Genomic DNA, 20003 nt, shown 5'->3' with positions numbered 1-20003 from the left:
TCTTCAGTGTTTAAAGGGGTTGTCCGGGACTTTAACTTTGATAGGCTCTCCTGTTCATCAATGTCTGATCCGTAGGAGTGTGACACCAGGCAGGCACCCACACTGGTCAGCTGTAACTGGTGCCACTGGTATCTGCAACTTCTCAGTTAAGAAGCTGCACAACACAGCTCCATCAACAAAATTACAGGCAGATTATAATGAGGGCAATCTGGGCTACTGCCCAGGGCCCGAGGCTCCAGGGGGCCCATCACCAGATTGCCCTCATTAAAATGCTTTGTGTTCTGTCATTGGAGGCGCACATATCCCGGCAGGGAGCTTCTTTGCCACTACGCTGCCGATGATACAGAATGTCAGCAGAGCTCCAGGGGAGCTCCTATTGCCTCTGCTGTGACGTGCCAGCACGATGGCATCATTGAGTCAGCATGTACGCGCTGGCCAGTAGAGGTGGAGACTCGGGACAGGAGCAAAGAGCCAGGGGAACGGGAGTGAGGTGAGTACATCTGTATGTGTTTGTTTGCTTTCTATTAACATATATATGGGATGTGGGGGCTCACACTGTATATAAGAGGCAATATGGGTGCTCATAATGCACATAAGAGGCTATATTGGTGCTCAGACAGTATATAGAAGGTTATATGGGGGCTCATATTGCACATAGGAGGATATATGGGGGGTCCATACTGTATATAGAAGGCTATGTAGGCCTCATATTGTATCTAGGTAGCTGTTTGTGGGCTCATGCTGTATCTAGGCAGCTACGTGGGGTCTCACTGTATATAGGAGGCTATATAGGGGATTATACTGTATATAGGAGGCTATATGGGGTTCGTACTGTATATAGAAGGCTATATGGGTCTTATACTGTATATAGGGAGCTATTTGCGGACTCATGCTGTATCTAGGGAGCTATGTGTGGGCTCATAATGTATATAGGAGGCTATATTGGGGCTCATACAGTGTTAGGGGCTGGCAGAATGCACCAAACAATAAAGATGGTATTCAGGTGCATTCGCAGCCCAGGGTCCACCGTGCAGAGGTGCCAACTGCTGCTCGGTAATGGCGGACGTGATATGGCGGCATAATAAAGGGACACACGGGGTTAACTCCACCTAGTGTGTACAGAGGCAGACTCTGTTACCTCACAGAGCCGCCCGGCCGCCAAACACAAATGCCGCAGCCTGTTTATGCTCACAGAGCTCGGCAGTGTGAGCGCTAGTGTATAGACACAGGACTCTACCCCTGAGACACTGGGTTAGAGTCCCTCTAGTCACACTAGTGCTTGACACCGCAACAGTGGTGCCAGGAAAAAACAAATGAAATAAGTAAAGCGCAGTATGTGCGAACTGCACCGCTCTGGTGGACGCCATTAACCTCCCAGAACAATGGAGGAATGCGCTAGACTTGCGTACAGCATCGCACTGGCGGATGCAGCCGCGTAATGCGGTACTGAAGGTGCCCAGCTCTGGACGGCACCATATGGCGCTAAGTGAGGTGCTGAGATGTGGAAGCACCGTGGCGCAGACCAAGCCACTAGTAGGCACTGACTCTAACTCTATAGCCCTATACCATACGTATCCAAGGGAGGGGAGTCATAATGAGTCAGTCATCAGATACATGCATCCATCATCACTCACACAATATACAATATGAGTCTATACTAGCGCATGGCCGTGTGGCCATGCGGCTCTTTTATAGCAGCGTCCTTCCGGGACCTTCCTGACCTTCCTGATGGTCCAATCCGAGCTGGAGAAGGACCTGAGCATGTGACCTACGATCTCCAATGAGAGATCGTCCCAAGAGCATGCTCAGTGGACCGAAAGGAAGACAGCCTCTGGAGTAGCTCGCTGCTGACCAGCATGCATTGCTATAGCTGGACCAGAGGTGGCAGCAGCAACCAATCCTACAGAGCTGGTCTGAGCAGAGCGCCTGGATCGACGAGTCTGCTGAGCAGCCTCCTCTGCGGCCGGAGAGGAATGGGAGACTGCCGAATGCAAGGCTCGGGATCTCTGCTGTGCAGTTTCAGAAACCCGACGCCTAACATTACCCCCCCTCCTAGGGCCCCCTCCTCTCTGAGCCTCGCTACGCTCAAATGCCGCAATGAGAAGCGGAGCGTGGATGTTCTCCACTGGCTCCCAGGTCCGAGACTCTGGACCATGACCCTTCCAGTCCACCAAATAAAACTTTTTACCACGCACCATCCTGCATCCCACGATGGCATTAACCTCAAACTCGTCCGAGGACAGGTCTGATGTCCCGGCAGATGACTCGGAGAACCTGACTTGTGGACAGGCTTAAGGAGGGACACGTGGAAGGTGTCAGAGATAGCTAGGTGTGGTGGCGGGGCCAGACGGTAGACCACAGGTTTGATCTGCTCAAGGACCTTGAAGGGGCCAATGTAGCGAGGTGCGAATTTTGCAGACTCGACCCACAGCCTGATGTTACGGGCGGAGAGCCACACTAAATCGCCAGGAGCAAAGGTTGGAGCAGGATGCTGGCGCGTGTCGGCGAGGCCCTCATTCTCTCCTTGGATAGCATCCTGCGTGTGATCCCAAATGTCACGTGCCTCCACCGTCCAGTCTGCAACCCTGGAATCGGTGGACGACACGGGCATGGGCACAGGGACGCGCGGATGCTGGCTGTAATTTAGGAGGAATGGGGTCTGGCCGGTAGAGTCGGCTACAGCGCTGTTCAAAGCAAACTCCGCCCACGGCAGAAAGGATACCCAGTCATCTTGCCTGGCCGAGACAAAATGTCATAGATATGTTACCAGGGTCTGGTTGGCTCTCTCTACCAACCCCTCCGTCTCGGGATGATAGGCCGAGTAGAGATTTAGCTCAATGCTGAGCAGGCTACAGAGCTCTCTCCAGAACCGAGACGCAAACTGGGGGCCCCGGTCGCTGACAATCTTTTCCGGCATGCCGTGCAGGCGGAAAACGTGCTTAATAAACAACGGTGCCAGACCCCGTGCAGAAGGTAACCGGGAGAGAGGTACCAGGTGCACCATCTAGGAGAAGTGGTCGGTGACAACACAAATGACGGTGCTGCGACTGAACTGGGACAGTCCCACCACAAAGTCCATACCGACCTTCTCCGAGGGCCTGTCCGCTACCGGCAGAGGGTAAAGTAGCCTAGCGGGCCGCTGCCAAGACGACCTATTCTGGGCGCAAGAGACGCACACCTGAATATAGTCCCTGACGTCACGGGCTATATGCGGCCACCAGTACGTCCTCGCCAGAAGCTCAGAGGTCCATTTCGTCCCAAAATGTCCACCCACCCTGGACGAATGAGCCCAAGAGAGGACCTCCAGTCGCAGACGGGCAGGGACAAAAGTCTTGCCCGGAGGTACAGACTCAAGGACGACCGGAGCCACGGTCCTCAGGCTCTCAGATGGGACTATCAGCCGAGGCTCCTCCTCCGATGACACCATGGAGCAGGAGAGAGCATCGGCCCGAACGTTCTTCTCCCCGTAGAGAAAATGCAGGGTGAAGTGGAATCGGGAGAAGAACAAGGACCATCTGGCCTGGCGAGAATTTAGCCGCTGGGCTGTTTGTAGATAAACCAAGTTCTTGTGGGCGGTGAACACCTGGAAAGGGTGGCGATCCCCCTCCAGGAGGTGTCTCCACTCTGAAAAGGCCAACTTCTTTGCTAGCAACTCCCTGATCCCGATGGAATAATTCCTCTCCGCCGGTGTGAAGGTCTTGGAGAAGAAGCATGGGTGCTTCTGACCTTGCGAGTCCTTCTGGAACAGGACTGCTCCAGCACCGACGGAAGAGGCATCCACCTCCAGAATGAAGGGTTTATCTACATCGGGGCGATGTAGAATGGGAGCGCTAGCGAAATGGGATTTAATAGAGAAGGCCTTGGAGACAGGTTCCGACCACAACTTGTGGTTTGCACCCTTCTTGGTGAGGGCTACCAAGGGGGCTACCAAAGTCGAGAAGTGGGGGATGAATTGGCGATAGTAATTTATGAACCCCATAAAGCGCTGCACCGCTTTGAGAATGGGGTTCCTGCCAATCCATCACCGCCTGTAGCTTGGCAGGATCCATGGCCAATCCCTGGGCGGAGATGATATATCCCAGGAAAGGCAAGGACTCCTGCTCAAACACACACTTCTCCAACTTGGCATAGAGGGAGTTTGCCCGCAGGAGGTCAAAAACTTTGCAAACATCTCTCCGGTGGGTGTCAATATCTGGAGAGTAGATGAGGATATCATCCAGATAGACTACTACCAAGGTGGTAAGCATATCCCAGAAGATATCGTTCACAAAGTCTTGGAAGACGGCCGGTGCATTGCAGAGCCCGAAGGGCATCACCAGGTATTCATAGTGCCCGTCCATGGTGTTAAATGCCGTCTTCCATTCATCCCCATCACAGATGCGAATCAGGTTGTAAGCCCCCCGCAGATCAAGTTTGGTAAACTCTCTCGCTCCCCGTAGCCTATCAAACAGCTCCGATATCAGGGGCAGAGGATACTTATTCTTAATGGTGATGGCGTTAAGACCCCTGTAATCGATGCAGGGACGTAGTTCCCCACTCTTCTATTGGACGAAGAAGAATCCCGCCCCCGCTGGTGACACTGACTTCCTAATGAATCCTCTTGCCAGATTCTCCCTGATGTATTGAGACATGGCCTCTGTCTCCGGGAGAGATAGGGGATAGACTCGACCCCGGAGAGGCTCAGCACCAGGCAAGAGGTCAATAGGACAGTCATAGGGGCGATGAGGTGGAAGGGTCTCCACCGCCTTTTTGGAGAACACGTCCGCATACTGTCGATAGTGTTTGGGGAGCGAGGAAAGATCTGCGGGGACCTCGGTGGAGGCAACCTGGACGCTCTCCCTCAGACATCTACCCTCACATGACTTACTCCAACCAAGAATTCTCCCCGAGGACCACTTTATATGGGGAGAGTGATACCGCAACCAGGGGACCCCTAGAAGGACCTGGTCGATACCCTCGGGCATGACGTGGAGGGATATTGTCTTCTGATGAGATGGAGACACCGAGAGCAACAGAGGAGCGGTTTGGTGGGTAATCTGTGAGGGCAGAGTCGCGCCGTTCACTACTCTGACGGTGACTGGCTTGGACATCATAACCCGTGGTATTGCGTGCCGTTGAGCAAATGCAGATGACATAAAATTGCCCTCCGCTCCGGAATCCACGCAAACCTCCACCGCCAGAGTGGAAGAACCAAACCCAAGAGTCCCCTTAAAGGACAACTTAGAGGAAAATACCGCGGATTCCAGTGATCCGCCTCCTACGGCCACCGGGCGTGAGCGTTTTCCCGGCCGCAGTGGGCACCGGTTGGCAAGATGACCGGACTGCCGGCATTCATAAAAGATCACAGGGGCTTGAGCGGACCGGGGCCTGGATCCCTCATGGGAAGCCCCCTGACACTCGGACGCCCGATCGGGCAAAACTGGGTGCCAACCTAAACCTCTGCCTACACTGGGACCGCTCCAACCTTCGCTCAGCAAAGCGAAGGTCTATACGGGTGGAGACGGCGATAAGCTCCTCCAGTGTAGCGCAAATCTCCCTGGTGGCCAGAGCGTCCTTCACATGGTCAGCCAAACCTCTCCAGAATGCCAGAATGAGGACCTTGTCTGGCCACTCTAACTCCGAGGCCAGCGTCCGGAACTGGATGGCAAAGTGGCTGACCATGGACGAGCCCTGTGACAATGCCAGCAGCCGGAGCACGGTGTCATGGGTGACTCGCGGTCCCAGGAAGATCTGCTTCAGAGTGCCCAAGAACTGCGAAGCACTCTGCTCCACATGATCACCACGCTCCCACAGCGGTGTGGCCCACTCCAAAGCCCTACCCGACAGGAGGGAAATAATAAATCCCACCTTAGCCTGCTCGGAGGGGAATCGTGCTGCCAGCAGCTCCAACTGTATAGAGCACTGGCTCATGAAACCCCTACAAGAAGCACTATCGCCCGAGAACTTCTCGGGCAGCGGGAGGCGGGACAAAGTCGGGGCAGGGATGGCAGTGGTCACACGGGAGACAGCCTCCGTGGCTGCCTGGACAGTGACCGCAGTAACATCCACAGCTGAGGCTGAACGCTCGAAAGACACCAACCTGCCCTGCAGCTGCCGAATGTACTGCAGCAGTCGCTGTTTGTCCGCAATTACTAGCCAGACCCTGGCGCTAGTATAATGTTAGGGGCTGGTGGAACTCACCAAATAATAAAGATGGTATTCAGGTGCATTCGCAGCCTGGGGTCCACCGTGCTGAGGTGTTAACTGCTGCTCAGTAATGGCAGACATGATATGGCAGTATAATAAAGGGACACACAGGGTTACCTCCACCTAGTGTGTACAGAGGCAGACTCTGTTACCTCACAGAGCCGCCCGACCACCAAACACAAATGCCGCAGCCTGTTTATGCTCACAGAGCTCAGCAATGTGAGCACTGGTGTATAGACACAGAACTCTACCCCTGAGACACTGGGTTAGCGTCCCCCTAGTCACACTAGTGCTTGGCACCGCAACAGTGGTGCCAGGAAAAAACAAATGAAATAAGTAAAGCGCAGTATGTGCGAACTGCACCGCTCTGGTGGACGCCACTAACCTCCTGGAACAATGGAGGAATGCGCTAGACTTGCGTACAGCATCGCACTGGTGGATGCAGCCGCGTAATGCGGTACTGAAGGTGCCCAGCTCTGGACGGCACCATATGGCGCTAAGTGAGGTGCTGAGATGTGGAAGCACCGTGGCGCAGACCAAGCCACTAGTAGACACTGACTCTAACTCTATAGCCCTATACCATACGTATCCAAGGGAGGGGAGTCATAATGAGTCAGTCACTAGATACATGCATTCATCATCACTCACACAATATACAATATGAGTCTATACTAGCGCATGGCCATGCGGCTCTTTTATAGCAACGTCCTTCCGGGACCTTCCTGAGGGTCCAATCCGAGCTGGAGAAGGACCTGAGCATGTGACCTACGATCTCCAATGAGAGATCGTCGCAAGAGCATGCTCAGTGGACCGAAAGGAGGACTTAGTCCCTGGAGTAGCTCGCTGCTGACCAGCATGCATTGTAATAGCTGGACCAGAGGTGGCAGCAGCAACCAATCCTACAGAGCTGGTCTGAGCAGAGCGCCTGGATCGACAAGTCCGCTGAGCAGCCTCCTCTGCCGCCGGAGAGGAATGGGAGACCGCCGAATGCAAGGCTCGGAATCTCTGCTGTGCAGCTACAGAAACCCTATGCCTCACATACTGTATATAGGGAGCTATGTGGTGGCTCACACTGTATATAGGAGGCTATTCAGGGGCTCATACTGTACCTAGGGAGCTATGTGCTTGCTCATACTGTATATTGAAGGTTATTTGGGGGCTCATACTGTATATAGGGAGCTATGTGTGGATTCATACTGTATGTAGGGGGCTGTGTGGGTGCTCATACTTTATGTATGGGGGGCTATGTAGGGGATCATACTGTATGTAGGGAGGCTGTGTGTGGACTCATTGTATGTAAGGGCTGCGTGTGGATTCATACTGTATGTAGGGGCAGTGAGGGTACTCATAATGTATGTACGAGGCTATGTGGGGGCTCATATTGTATACAAGGAGGCTGTATGGGGGCTCATATTGTTTACAGGGGAGCTGTATTGGGGCTCATATTGAATGTAAGAGGCTATGTGGAGGCATGTTGCCTGGGCCTGTGAGCTGTTATCCTCATTGCAGTACGACTTATGGTCTCATTTTCTTGCCCTGATTCAAGGAATTCCCTGATGAATCCCTGAATGACCAAAAGAGGAAACATGACTATGAGGTACAGTATTTGGATGTTTTGTGATTTTAATTGCACTGCCACTTGACTGGCCATTTATGACCTGAAAGGTTATTTATCGTACAAGGACATTATATATGTTTATTCTTGGATTTTTTTTTAATTCAAGTCAGATTGTTGAAAAATATTGATGATACCCATCAACCCACTAGTATCTGTATTGCATATATTTATATATGTTAATTACATATTATCTGATCACCTATAGAGGAAGCTTGGTCAGTCAGAGTAGTAATAGGGCTACATAGGGGCAGGTGCCGAGAAGCGCCATACTGTTTCAACTTAGGGTGCCAACCTCCGCTGTCAGGAAGAGAATTTTGATGGGCAAAACTAGTCCCTATCTCAACTTCTTTCTGCTCTTTTTTTATATCATTTTTTTCTGTGCAAATGTGTGAGCATTTATATTTTTATGTATTGCGTTTTTAAACTAATAAATAAATAATATATAGGAAAAAGTGAGAATAGTGCATTAAAACATAACTTTTAATGTGTTCAATAAAAAACTAACAAAAAGTGCCACCTCTAAAATATGGGGGACCAACTTCTGTTGAGGAGAATGTCTCTAGAGGTGCTAACCGAGGGCCCACCTCCCGTAAGGGTAAAAGAATAGATCTAGTTTCTCCTGCAGTAAGAGAAAATCAATCAATGTTACAAGGAACCACTGTCATGAGGTGTGAGGTGTTGAACAAGGATGCCACTCAACAAGGTCACCTATTCATGACAATAATGACAATACGATATTAAATACTTGTAAGTGTATGGGATAATGTACAATATCATACAATGTTCTAGAGGCAAAAAAATGTTAGATTCTCTATGTCAAGAGAGATATCAACGTGCAATAATGGATGAATTGTAAATGAAAAATAATTCCTTTTGTTCTGTTCGAGCAATGGAGCAAAAATGCATACCTGCCTCTAGAGGCGAAAAAACAGTGTGTGGACCCTAACAAAAATATGTGACAAACGCATAATATCATAGTCAGGTGTGACAGTATAACGTTTGGAACATTCTCAACGATTCTTAGGTATACTTTCGCAGGGGAGAATGTCTTTTTTTCCTGGTTGGATCCTCCAGAAGATAGAAGGGACAGACAATAACCCTGTCAGTCCCTATGGGGCTAGTTATAAACTAATCAAACTAATCCCAGTACTCCCTCCCTGACAAAGGCTGTCCACAACTACCCCTAGACTGAAAGGAACTGCACTCTAACTAGTGGTTGTGTCCCAACGCGTTTCATCCAGGCAAACTCATCAGGGAACTAGCTTGTATTAAGAGATTAAAGTGCTAAGTGCTATAAAGACATGTGGGTATCTCCACTCTCTGTCCTGTTCTGCAGAGAGGGAAACAGAGATCAGGGCTAGTTATATGTAGAGTGGTGATTGTCAGATACTTGCTATTTCCTGTCTGAGACCCTCAAACCAATGACGTGGTTCCAGGACCAGACTGGCCATCTGGCAATTCTGGCAAATGCCAGAAGGGCCTGTCTGGTCATGGGCTGCCTTGTCTGCTATGTTGTTAACAGTATCGTTGTTCTCAAGACACCTACACTGTTAAGAGTTGTGATGGAGCAGAAAGTTGCTGACTCCGTTACTTACCCCACCAGGCCATGGGTATCATTAAAAATATTGGTCTTGTAGTAAATCTTCTTTTCCACCATCCAGGGTAATATTAGTAATATATCCCATCTGGTTCATGGGGAGGGGGACAACATTGGCCTGTGTGATTTCAAATGCCTGGACTGAATTTCAGCCCCAGTCCGTGCCTGCGTGGTTCCATCAGTTCCCCTTAGTGCGATAGCAGTATCGGCAAGTATGTCTATCAAAGGATAGCCAGCACTTCCGGTTACTGGAGTGCACGCCGATATAATTTCCGAGCTGTTGACCCGCAATGGTACCTCCCCTTCTGTGACCCATTTCCTGCTTCTGTGTTGGCGTATGCGGCTACAGTGAGAAAGACCGCACACCAAAATGACTTCCGAACGCCTGGCCCGCAACAGGTTCCACATCTTCCTGTTTCCAAAGGCAATCTAGCCATCGTCACTTCCGGTCTATGGAATGCACAGAGGACAGATATCCCCGCAGTAGTGGACGTGATTAATATGCCCTATAAAGTAGTATAACAAGATCAAGATCCACATCCAGGTTAAGGACAAGAGATTAGCGGGAACATTTTTTTTGCTAAATATAACCTATTAGTTAAACTAACTTAACCCCTTAGCGACCGCCGATACGCCTTTTAACGGCGGTAATTAAGGGTACTAAAACCACAGCGCTGTGAATTCACGGCGCTGTGGAGAAAGTGAATAGCGCCCCCCAGTGTCGGATTTTCTCCGGGGTCTCGGCTGCCGGGGGTAGCCGAGACCCCAGAGATCATGAATCGGTCGGTTTTCACCGACCTCGCTTTTGCAATCGCCGTTATTAACCCTATAACGGCGACCGCAAAAAAAAGCCGCGATTTTACATTTCATTTCTCTTTCCTCTGATGTGATCGCACATCAGAGGAGAGAGAAAGAGGGTCCCCGATCCCCCCCCCGGTACCTCTCCGTGGTCCTCTGTCCCCTCCCGGTGGTCCCGCGTCCCGTCGACATCCTCCGGTGGGCGCCGCCATCTTGGATCCGGGGAAAATGGCGGGCGCATGCGCAGTGCGCCCGTCGGGAATCTGCTGGCTCCGGCTGGCAGATTCCATTCATTCATTTTGATCACGATGATAAACTATCATCGTGATCAAAATAAACAAAATAGTACATAATCCCCCCATTTATCACCCCCTTAGTTAGGCCAACATAACAAAATAAAGAAAGTATTTTTTTTTCAGCTTTCCATTAGGGTTAGGGCTAGGGTTAGGGTTAGGCTAGGGTTAGGGTTAGGCTAGGGTTAGGGTTGGGCTAGGATTAGGGTTGGGCTAGGATTAGGGCTAGGGTTAGGGTTGGACTAGGGTTAGGGCTAGGGTTAGAATTAGGGTTAGGGCGAACTAGGATTAGGGTTAGAATTTTCACGGCTTTTTATTTTCACAGCTCTGCATTTATAAACTTCTGTGAAGCGCTTGGGGGTTCAAAGTGCTCACCACACATCTAGATAAGTTCCTTAGGGGGTCTAATTTTCAAAATGGGGTCACTTGTGGGGGGTTTCCACTATTTAGGCCCATCAGGGGCTCTGCAAACGCAACATGACGCCCGCAGACCATTCCATCAAAGTCTGCATTCCAAAATGGCACTCCTTCCCTTCCGAGCTCTCCCATGCGCCCAAATAGTGGTTCCCCCCCCCCCACATATGGGGTATCGGCGTACTCAGGACAAATCACACAACAACTGTGGAGGTATGATTTCTCCTGTTACCCTTGTAAAAATAAAAATTTTGGGGCGAAAAGATCATTTTTGTGGAAAAAAATGGATTTCTTATTTTCACGGCTCTACGTTATAAACTTCTGTGAAGCACTTGAAGGTTCAAAGTGCTCACCACACATCTAGATAAGTTCCTTAATGGGTCTAGTTTCCAAAATGGGGTCACTTGTTGTAGGTTTCCACTGTTTAGGCACATTAAGGGCTCTCCAAACGCAACATGGCATCCGATCTCAATTCCAGCCAATTCTGCGTTGAAAAAGTCAAACGGCGCTCCATCCCTTGCGAGCTCTGCCGTGTGCTGAAAAAGTGGTTTACCCCCCCATATGGGGTATCGGCGTATCCAGGAGAAATTGTACAACAAATTTTGTGGTTGATTTTCTCTTTTAACACTAGTGAAAATAAAAGAAATTGGTTCTGAAGTAAATTTTTTGCAAAAAAAAGTTAAATGTTAATTTTTTCCTTCCACATTGCTTTAGTTCCTGTGAAGCACTTAAAGGGTTAATAAACTTATTGAATGTGGTTTTGAGCACCTTGAGGGGTCTAGTTTTTAGACTGGTGCCACTTTTGGGTATTTTCTGTCATGTACACCCCTCAAAATGACTTTAAATATGATGTGGTCCCTAAAAAAAATGGTTTTGTAAATTATGTTGTAAAAATGAGAAATCGCTGGTCAACTTTTAACCCTTATAACTTCCTAAAAAAAATTTTGCTTCCAAAATTGTGGTGATGTAAAGTAGACATGTGGGAAATGTTATTTATTAATTAATTTTTGTGACACATCTCTCTGATTTAAGGGCATAAAAATTTAAAGTTTTAAAATTGCAAAATTTTCACAATTTTTGCCATATTTCCGTTTTTTTCATAAATAAACACAAGACTTATCGAACAAATTTTACCACTAACATGAAGTACAATATGCCACGAAAAAATAATCTCAGAATCAGCGGGATCCATTAAAGCGTTACAGAGTTAAAACCTCAAAGTGACTGTGGTCAGAATTGTAAAAATTTTGACCTGCGGTTTATCTGCGGTTTTTGCAAAATCCGTGCGGATTAATCCGCAGCGTGTGCACACACCCTAGGGGTATGTTTCCACGGTCAAGAAACGCTGCGGGTTTGACGCTACGTACAGCGTAAACGCAGCTTACTACGCATGTCTACTAACACTGCGTCCACTGCAGTTCTCGCGATAACTTAGCTTATCGCGAGAACAGCCGTGCAAATGACCGGGGGTTATCTCTGGTTACTTGGCTAGTTCTCATCTCTGACCTCAGGTGCAGATTTGGTGCAGATTTTACCTACGTCAAATCCTGATGCAATCCTGACCCTGGAAACATACCCTTAGGGTATGTGCACACTTTGCGGATTTTGATACGTTTCCGCAGCGTTTTTGAAAGCACGGCATTGCATAAAATCCGCAGTGCAGAGTGCACACAATGTTAATCAATGGAAAATCCAAAAACGCTGTGCACATACTGCGGAAAATCCGCATGGAATCGCAGCGTTTTATTTTCCGCAACATGTCAATTCTTTTTGCGGATCTGCAGCGTTTCAGCACCCACTGACTACCATTGATTTTGGCCAATCCACAGCAAAACCGCAGATGTAAAAAAGAAACGCTGCAGATCGGGAGGAGGGAAGAGTGTGGGCGGTTACTGTGTGCGTGTGTATGTGTGTGCCGGTGTCCGCGGGGGTCTGCTGCGGCTATACGGGAGGTCTGTGGGGCTGTCTGGGGGGTCTGCGGGGATGTGTGTGTGTATGCATAGTCCGATGGGACTACAAGTCCCATTCGGTTATGCCTGCTACAGTAAGGCTGTGTTCACACACAGCTTTTTTAGCATTTTTTTTACCGCGGTTTTGTCTATAAAACCGCTAAAAATAAGCTTCCCAGTCATCTCTATGCATTTTGCACTTTTTGTGCACATTGATGCGGTTTTTACCGCTAATAAAACACATCGCGGTAAAAACCGCAGCATGCTCATTAATTTTGCGTATTTTTCCGCATTTTTGGCTTCTTCCATGCGTTTTTAAACCGCTGCGGAAAAAACAGCATCAAAAACGCGCAAAAACCGCTCAAAAACCGCCGCGGTTTCTGGGAAGGGAGTCAGGTTTTTGAGCAGAAATTTTCTGCGACGTGTGCACTTAGCCTAACAGTGAGTGACACATTAGCCAATGATGGGACAGTAGTAGTCCCATCATCCGGCTAATGTGTTGAAAGTTAAAAAAAAACAAAACACATACAGTACACATATAGTTCATGCTCACCATCTACACCTAATCACCGAAGCCCTCACTCATCTGCAAAAAAAATGTAAAAAAATAAACAAACACTATACTCCCTGTATCCGACGTAATCCCCTTTATAATGATTGTCACACGACGATCTCCCGTGGAGAGCTGTCACATCAGCTGATGCGACCGTTCTCCAGGTGATCCAGTGATACAATGACGGAGATAATCCTCTGCATTGTATCACTCTGCTGCCGACAGGTCACTTGAGTTCACTTGAGAGGCTTAAGGCCGGGGTCACACTGGCGAGGAATACGGTCGAGTGAGAGGCGCTAAAAGCACGCATTAGACACGGACCAATGATTCTCTATGGGGTCCCTCGCACCAGCCGTATATTTCTCATCCGTATTCTACGCTCCGTGCCAATCGCAGCATGCTGCGATTGTCAGCGTACTACGGCCGTAGTACGCCAATGCAAGTCAATGGGTGCGCAAAAAATACGGATTACACACGGACCACACATGTGACTTGCGAGAAATACGCACCCGGTGTCTTTTAGAAAAGCCGGCAATTCAGTGCGCTATACAGTAAACTCATACTGACAGGTTTAATAAAGAAACGAAAGACTAGATATAAACACATAGAATACATATACAGTGGGGCAAAAAAGTATTTAGTCAGTCAGCAATAGTGCAAGTTCCACCACTTAAAAAGATGAGAGGCGTCTGTAATTTACATCATAGGTAGACCTCAACTATGGGAGACAAACTGAGAAAAAAAAATCCAGAAAATCACATTGTCTGTTTTTTTTTCATTTTATTTGCATATTATGGTGGAAAATAAGTATTTGGTCAGAAACAAGCAATCAAGATTTCTGGCTCTCACAGACCTGTAACTTCTTCTTTAAGAGTCTCCTCTTTCCTCCACTCATTACCTGTAGTAATGGCACCTGTTTAAACTTGTTATCAGTATAAAAAGACACCTGTGCACACCCTCAAACAGTCTGACTCCAAACTCCACTATGGTGAAGACCAAAGAGCTGTCAAAGGACACCAGAAACAAAATTGTAGCCCTGCACCAGGCTGGGAAGACTGAATCTGCATTAGCCAACCAGTTTGGAGTGAAGAAATCAACTGTGGGAGCAATAATTAGAAAATGGAAGACATACAAGACCACTGATAATCTCCCTCGATCTGGTGCTCCACGCAAAATCCCACCCCGTGGGGTCAGAATGATCACAAGAACGGTGAGCAAAAATCCCAGAACCACGCGGGGGGACCTAGTGAATGAACTGCAGAGAGCTGGGACCAATGTAACAAGGCCTACCATAAGTAACACACTACGCCACCATGGACTCAGATCCTGCAGTGCCAGACGTGTCCCACTGCTTAAGCCTGTACATGTCCGGGCCCGTCTGAAGTTTGCTAGAGAGCATTTGGATGATCCAGAGGAGTTTTGGGAGAATGTCCTATGGTCTGATGAAACCAAACTGGAACGGTTTGGTAGAAACACAACTTGTCGTGTTTGGAGGAAAAAGAATACTGAGTTGCATCCATCAAACACCATACCTACTGTAAAGCATGGTGGTGGAAACATCATGCTTTGGGGCTGTTTCTCTGCAAAGGGGCCAGGACGACTGATCCGGGTACATGAAAGAATGAATGGGGCCATGTATCGTGAGATTTTGAGTGCAAACCTCCTTCCATCAGCAAGGGCATTGAAGATGAAACGTGGCTGGGTCTTTCAACATGACAATAATCCAAAGCACACCGCCAGGGCAATGAAGGAGTGGCTTCGTAAGAAGCATTTCAAGGTCCTGGAGTGGCCTAGCCAGTCTCCAGATCTCAACCCTATAGAAAACCTTTGGAGGGAGTTGAAGGTCCGTGTTGCCAAGCGAAAAGCCAAAAACATCACTGCTCTAGAGGAGATCTGCATGGAGGAATGGGCCAACATACCAACAACAGTGTGTGGCAACCTTGTGAAGACTTACAGAAAACGTTTGACCTCTGTCATTGCCAACAAAGGATATATCACAAAGTATTGAGATGAAATTTTGTTTCTGACCAAATACTTATTTTCCACCATAATATGCAAATAAAAGGAAAAAAAAACAGACAATGTGATTTTCTGGATTTTTTTTTCTCAGTTTGTCTCCCATAGTTGAGGTCTACCTATGATGTAAATTACAGACGCCTCTCATCTTTTTAAGTGGTGGAACTTGCACTATTGCTGACTGACTAAATACTTTTTTGCCCCACTGTATATATGCGCATTCTATGTGTCTATATCTATTCTTTGGTTTCCGTTAGAAACCCTGTCATAGGGCTCCATTATATGTTCATTTTGCAAGCCTGCGAGAAAATCTCGCCATACGGATGCCATACGGATTACATACGGATGCTTACATGCGCAAAATACGCGACCACACCTTGATTACGGATGACATACGGAGCACTGTTTAGGGGCCATTCATCCGTATTACGCATGTAAAATACTGACCGTATTTTGCGTCGGTTAGTGTGACCCCGGCCTTACTCCGATGACACACTGCAGGAGGGTTATCTCTGGTCAGTGTGTCATCGGAGGCCCTATAGAGTGGTCACATCTGCTGATGTGACAGCTCTATAGGGAAGATCGTCGTGGGACACTCGTTTTTAAAGAGGCACTGCGTCGGACAGGGAGTATTTGTGTTGGTTTGTTTTTTTAATTTTTTTTTTTACAGGAGACGATGGCTTCGCTTGGATGTAGGCGTTTAATAAAAATAATGACAAAATGTGTAGTATTAAAATACTTTTTTCTGGCTGTGTCTTTTTCTTTAACCCTTTGATACTAAAAGATTAATAATGGATCGGTATCTTATTGATGCCTCTCCATTATTAACCGGGCTTAATGTCACCTTACAATAGCAAGGTGACATTAACCTCTTATTACCCCATATGCCACCGCTACACGGCAGTGGGATAAGAGAGGCTAAGTGCCAGAATTGGCGCATCGTACAGATGCGCCATTTCTGGGGCAGCTACGGGCTGGTATTTGTAGCCATGGAGGGTCCAATATCCATGGCCCCTTCCTAGGCTATGAATATCATCCCGCAGCTGCCTGTGTAGCCTTTCTGGCTATAAAATATAGGGGGATCCCACATCATTTTTTTTTGGGGGGGTCCCCCTATTTTAATAGCCAGTAAAGGCTATGCAGACAGATGCGGGCTGATATTCATAGCCTGTGAAGGGGCCATAGGTATTACCCCCCTTCCCAGGCTACAAATATTGGCCCCCGGCAGTTGGCTTTCCCTCTCTGGCGCAGAAAATTGCGCGGGAGCGCACACCATTTTTTTTCCTGTTTTTTTTAATCAAAATTAAACATATTGTTCATTAATAAACATCGGCCTTGCGATTATATATTTATCTATGTATATCTATCCATAGATATATCTATAGATATATCTATGGATATACCTATATAGATCTATCTATCTATCTATGGATATATCTATGGATAGATATATAATAGCAAGGCCCATGTTTATTAATGAACAAAATGTTTAATTTTGATAGACATTTTTTTCCCTTTTATTTATGTATAGATCTATCTATCCCATATGTATCTATCTATAGATAGATATGGGACAGATAGATGGATCTATAGATAGATCAGTCTGTTTTTTATCTGTTAAATAACATATCTTTATTTAGCTTACAAAAACATATACAATCCACATTAAAAAACGCATGAAAATCTGCATAAAAAATGCACCTGTGTTTTCTGACAAGAGGTGCAGATTCTGTGCGGAAAATAATGCAGGCAAACGTGTGCACATACCCTTAAACAGACCCTCCGGGTAATTTAAATACAGTATAAACTGTATAGAGTACAGTCCATTTCGTTACACGCCACGAACACAACAGGACACCAGTCTGTTCACGTAGCAGATACACCTCTCTTACAACCCCCTTGTCTGAGGTTACCTTCCAGGAGCTCCGCTGCTCACGCTGACTCCTTGTCAGTCCCGGCTGCCAGGGAAGCCGCCTTACTTCACTGTCCCGTATGATGACTTGCTCTGCCAAGTCCCACCTGACAGTTCCAGATCCGGACGGTACCTCCCACAACAGTAAGGCTGTGTGCACACGATGCGGATTTTGCTGCGGTGTACAGTACAATGATTCCCTATGGGAATCAAAAACCGCAGTGCAGACGGTGCGGAATTTTCCGCGCGGATTATCTGCGGTTTTCAATCCGCAGAAAGAATTGACATGTCAATTCTTTCTGCGGATTCTCCTGCGGTTTGCCATCTCCTCCATTGAGATGAAAAACCGCAGGGCAAAACCGCAGAGCAATCCGCAGGTAAAACCGCAGGTCTTTTGACCTGCGGTTTCACCTGCGGATTGTACAGAATCCGCACCTTTTCCGCAGCGTGTGCACACAGCCTTAGCCGTCACAGGCTCTGCAAGTACATGGCCTCACCATTAGTGATGTGTCGTTCACGAACGATCCGACACAAAGAGCCGGCTCCCAGCTGTGACTGGTGGGAGCCGGCACCCCAGTGAGAACCACTAAAATCCTTGAATGGCTCTCACTGGGCGTAAAATCCCGGTGTTCGGCAGACGTAACCCCACCCACCAGAACGAAACTCCGCCCTCTCAGCAATCTAATTGGTTCCTAGCAAGTGGGCGGAGTTTAGGACGTCCGAACACATGCAATAGGGATCCATTTAGGATCCAAAAAGAGCCGAAAAAGAGCCAGCTCTTTTTGGTGAGCGGAGCCATGAGAGCTGGATCACCAAAAAGAGCCGGACTGCGCATCACTACTCCCCATGTGCTGTTCAGAAATCCAGTCCTCTTGCGGGACCTTCCAAACACAGAGATCATGTGACCACACCACAGTCTCATTATTTGTGAGAAACACCTCTTGATGGGAGGTGTAAGCTCAGTCCCTTATATTAGTAAAGCAAAGCTCGTGGCACTACAGGTCCCAGAGCAACATTTCAGGTTTCCAGCGCAGAGGACCTCTGCCTCTGCGACACATACCGGCCATAAACAACAACGCCGGTCACTGTCTCACACTATGAAGCTCTGCAATTGAGCATTTCGGCCTCTGCTGGCACTGGGAACAGCTGATCGGTGAGGGAGCCAGGTGTCGCACCCTTACCAATCACACATGATGACTTATCCTAAGGGCTTGTGCACTTCACCATATTTTCTGAGTGTGATCAGACAAAATATCAGATCGCACTTGGACCAATGTTATTCCGTGCTCACATCCAATTTTCGGACCAGCTTAGAACAAGGAGAAAAAATCAACATTCCCAAATTGGATCCGATATTCAGATCACGCCATGCAAGTCAACGAATGCGTGGAAAACATCTAGCTGCAGCTGGATGACCTCTGAGTGCAGTCTGATTTCCACGGACTGACAGAATGGAGATGGACTTTTTTTCTCCATATCTGAGAGAATCAGAGCATTATTTGCTGACTCTCTGATCAGATGATTTGCATAGTCAGCTTTATTTTCTCAGATGAGAGAATGTACTCTAGTGTAACCCTAGCCTAAGGATAGGCCATCATATCAATGTTAAAGTCCCAGACAACCTCCTCTGGGGTGGAAAACCCTTTTTTACATAATCCTGCAAGAAAAAAACAAGCCATTATATAGCTATGTTGGCCCAAGAACGAGGTTTTGGCTCGGCAGCACAAAAAAGCCTCATTTTCCATAACACATATCTTTATTGGGTAAAGGTATTTACCAATATAATATACGCTGCTCAAAAAAATAAAGGGAACACTAAAATACCTAGATATCACTGAATGAAACATTCCAGTTGCAAATCTTTATTCATTACATAGTGGCATTCATTGAGAACAATAAAACATAAGAATGATCAATGTAAATCAAAATTAATATCCCATGGAGGTCTGGATTTGTAAGGATGCTCAAAATCAAAGTGGAAAATCCAATTACAGGCTGATCCAATTCCAGTAGAAATGCTTGAAGACAAGGAAATGATGCTCAGTAGTGTGTGTGGCCTCCATGTGCCTGTATGACCTCCCTACCACACCTGGGCATGCTCCTGATGAGGCAGCGGATGGTCTCCTGAGGGATCTCCTCCCAGACCTGGACTATAAAGCATCCACCAATTCATGGACAGTCTGTGGTGCAACGTGACGTTGGTGGATGGAGCGAGACATGATGTCCCAGATGTGCTCAATCAGATTCAGGTCTGGGGAACGGGCGAGCCAGTACATAGCTTCAATGCCTTCATCTTGCAGGAACTGCTGACACACTCCAGACACATGAGGTCTGGCATTATCCTGCATTAGGAGGAACCCAGGGCCAACCGCACCAGCATATGGTCTCACAAGGGGTCTGAGGATCTCATCTCCGTACCTAATGGCAGTCAGGCTACCTCTGGCGAGCACATGGAGGGCTGTGCAGCCCTCCAAAGAAATGCCACCCCACACCATTACTGACCCACTGCCAAACCGGTCATTGCAGGCAGCAGATCGCTTTCCACGGCGTCTTCAGACTCTGTCACATGTGCTCAGTGTGACCCTGCTTTCATCTGTGAAGAGCACAGGGCGCCAGTGGCGAATTTGCCAATCCAGGTGTTCTGTGGCAGATGCCAAGCGTCCTGCA

General features: G+C 47.9%; 1 protein-coding gene across 3 annotated transcripts in view; it reads right to left on the bottom strand.

The window, feature by feature from the left end:
- Positions 1 to 17855, bottom strand: part of LOC141082238 (probable 2-ketogluconate reductase) — an 82173-nt gene extending 64318 nt beyond the window's left edge. For 2 of the 3 annotated variants that reach the window (XM_073566180.1, XM_073566184.1), the window contains exon 1: positions 17338 to 17826. Coding sequence is in view for 1 of the 3 variants with exons in the window: in XM_073566190.1 (XP_073422291.1) it covers positions 17834 to 17836 (3 nt within the window). In the remaining 2 variants the exon portion in view is untranslated. The other variant, XM_073566190.1, reaches the window with a different exon arrangement.
- Positions 17856 to 20003: the final 2148 nt, after the last annotated feature.

This window comes from Dendrobates tinctorius, unplaced genomic scaffold (genome assembly GCF_039654945.1).
Source record: "Dendrobates tinctorius isolate UK_male_01 unplaced genomic scaffold, ASM3965494v1 ptg000004l, whole genome shotgun sequence".
NCBI classification, from domain to species: domain Eukaryota; kingdom Metazoa; phylum Chordata; class Amphibia; order Anura; family Dendrobatidae; genus Dendrobates; species Dendrobates tinctorius.
Note: the sequence above shows the minus strand (reverse complement) of the source record. Positions and strands in the feature narration are given on the sequence as shown.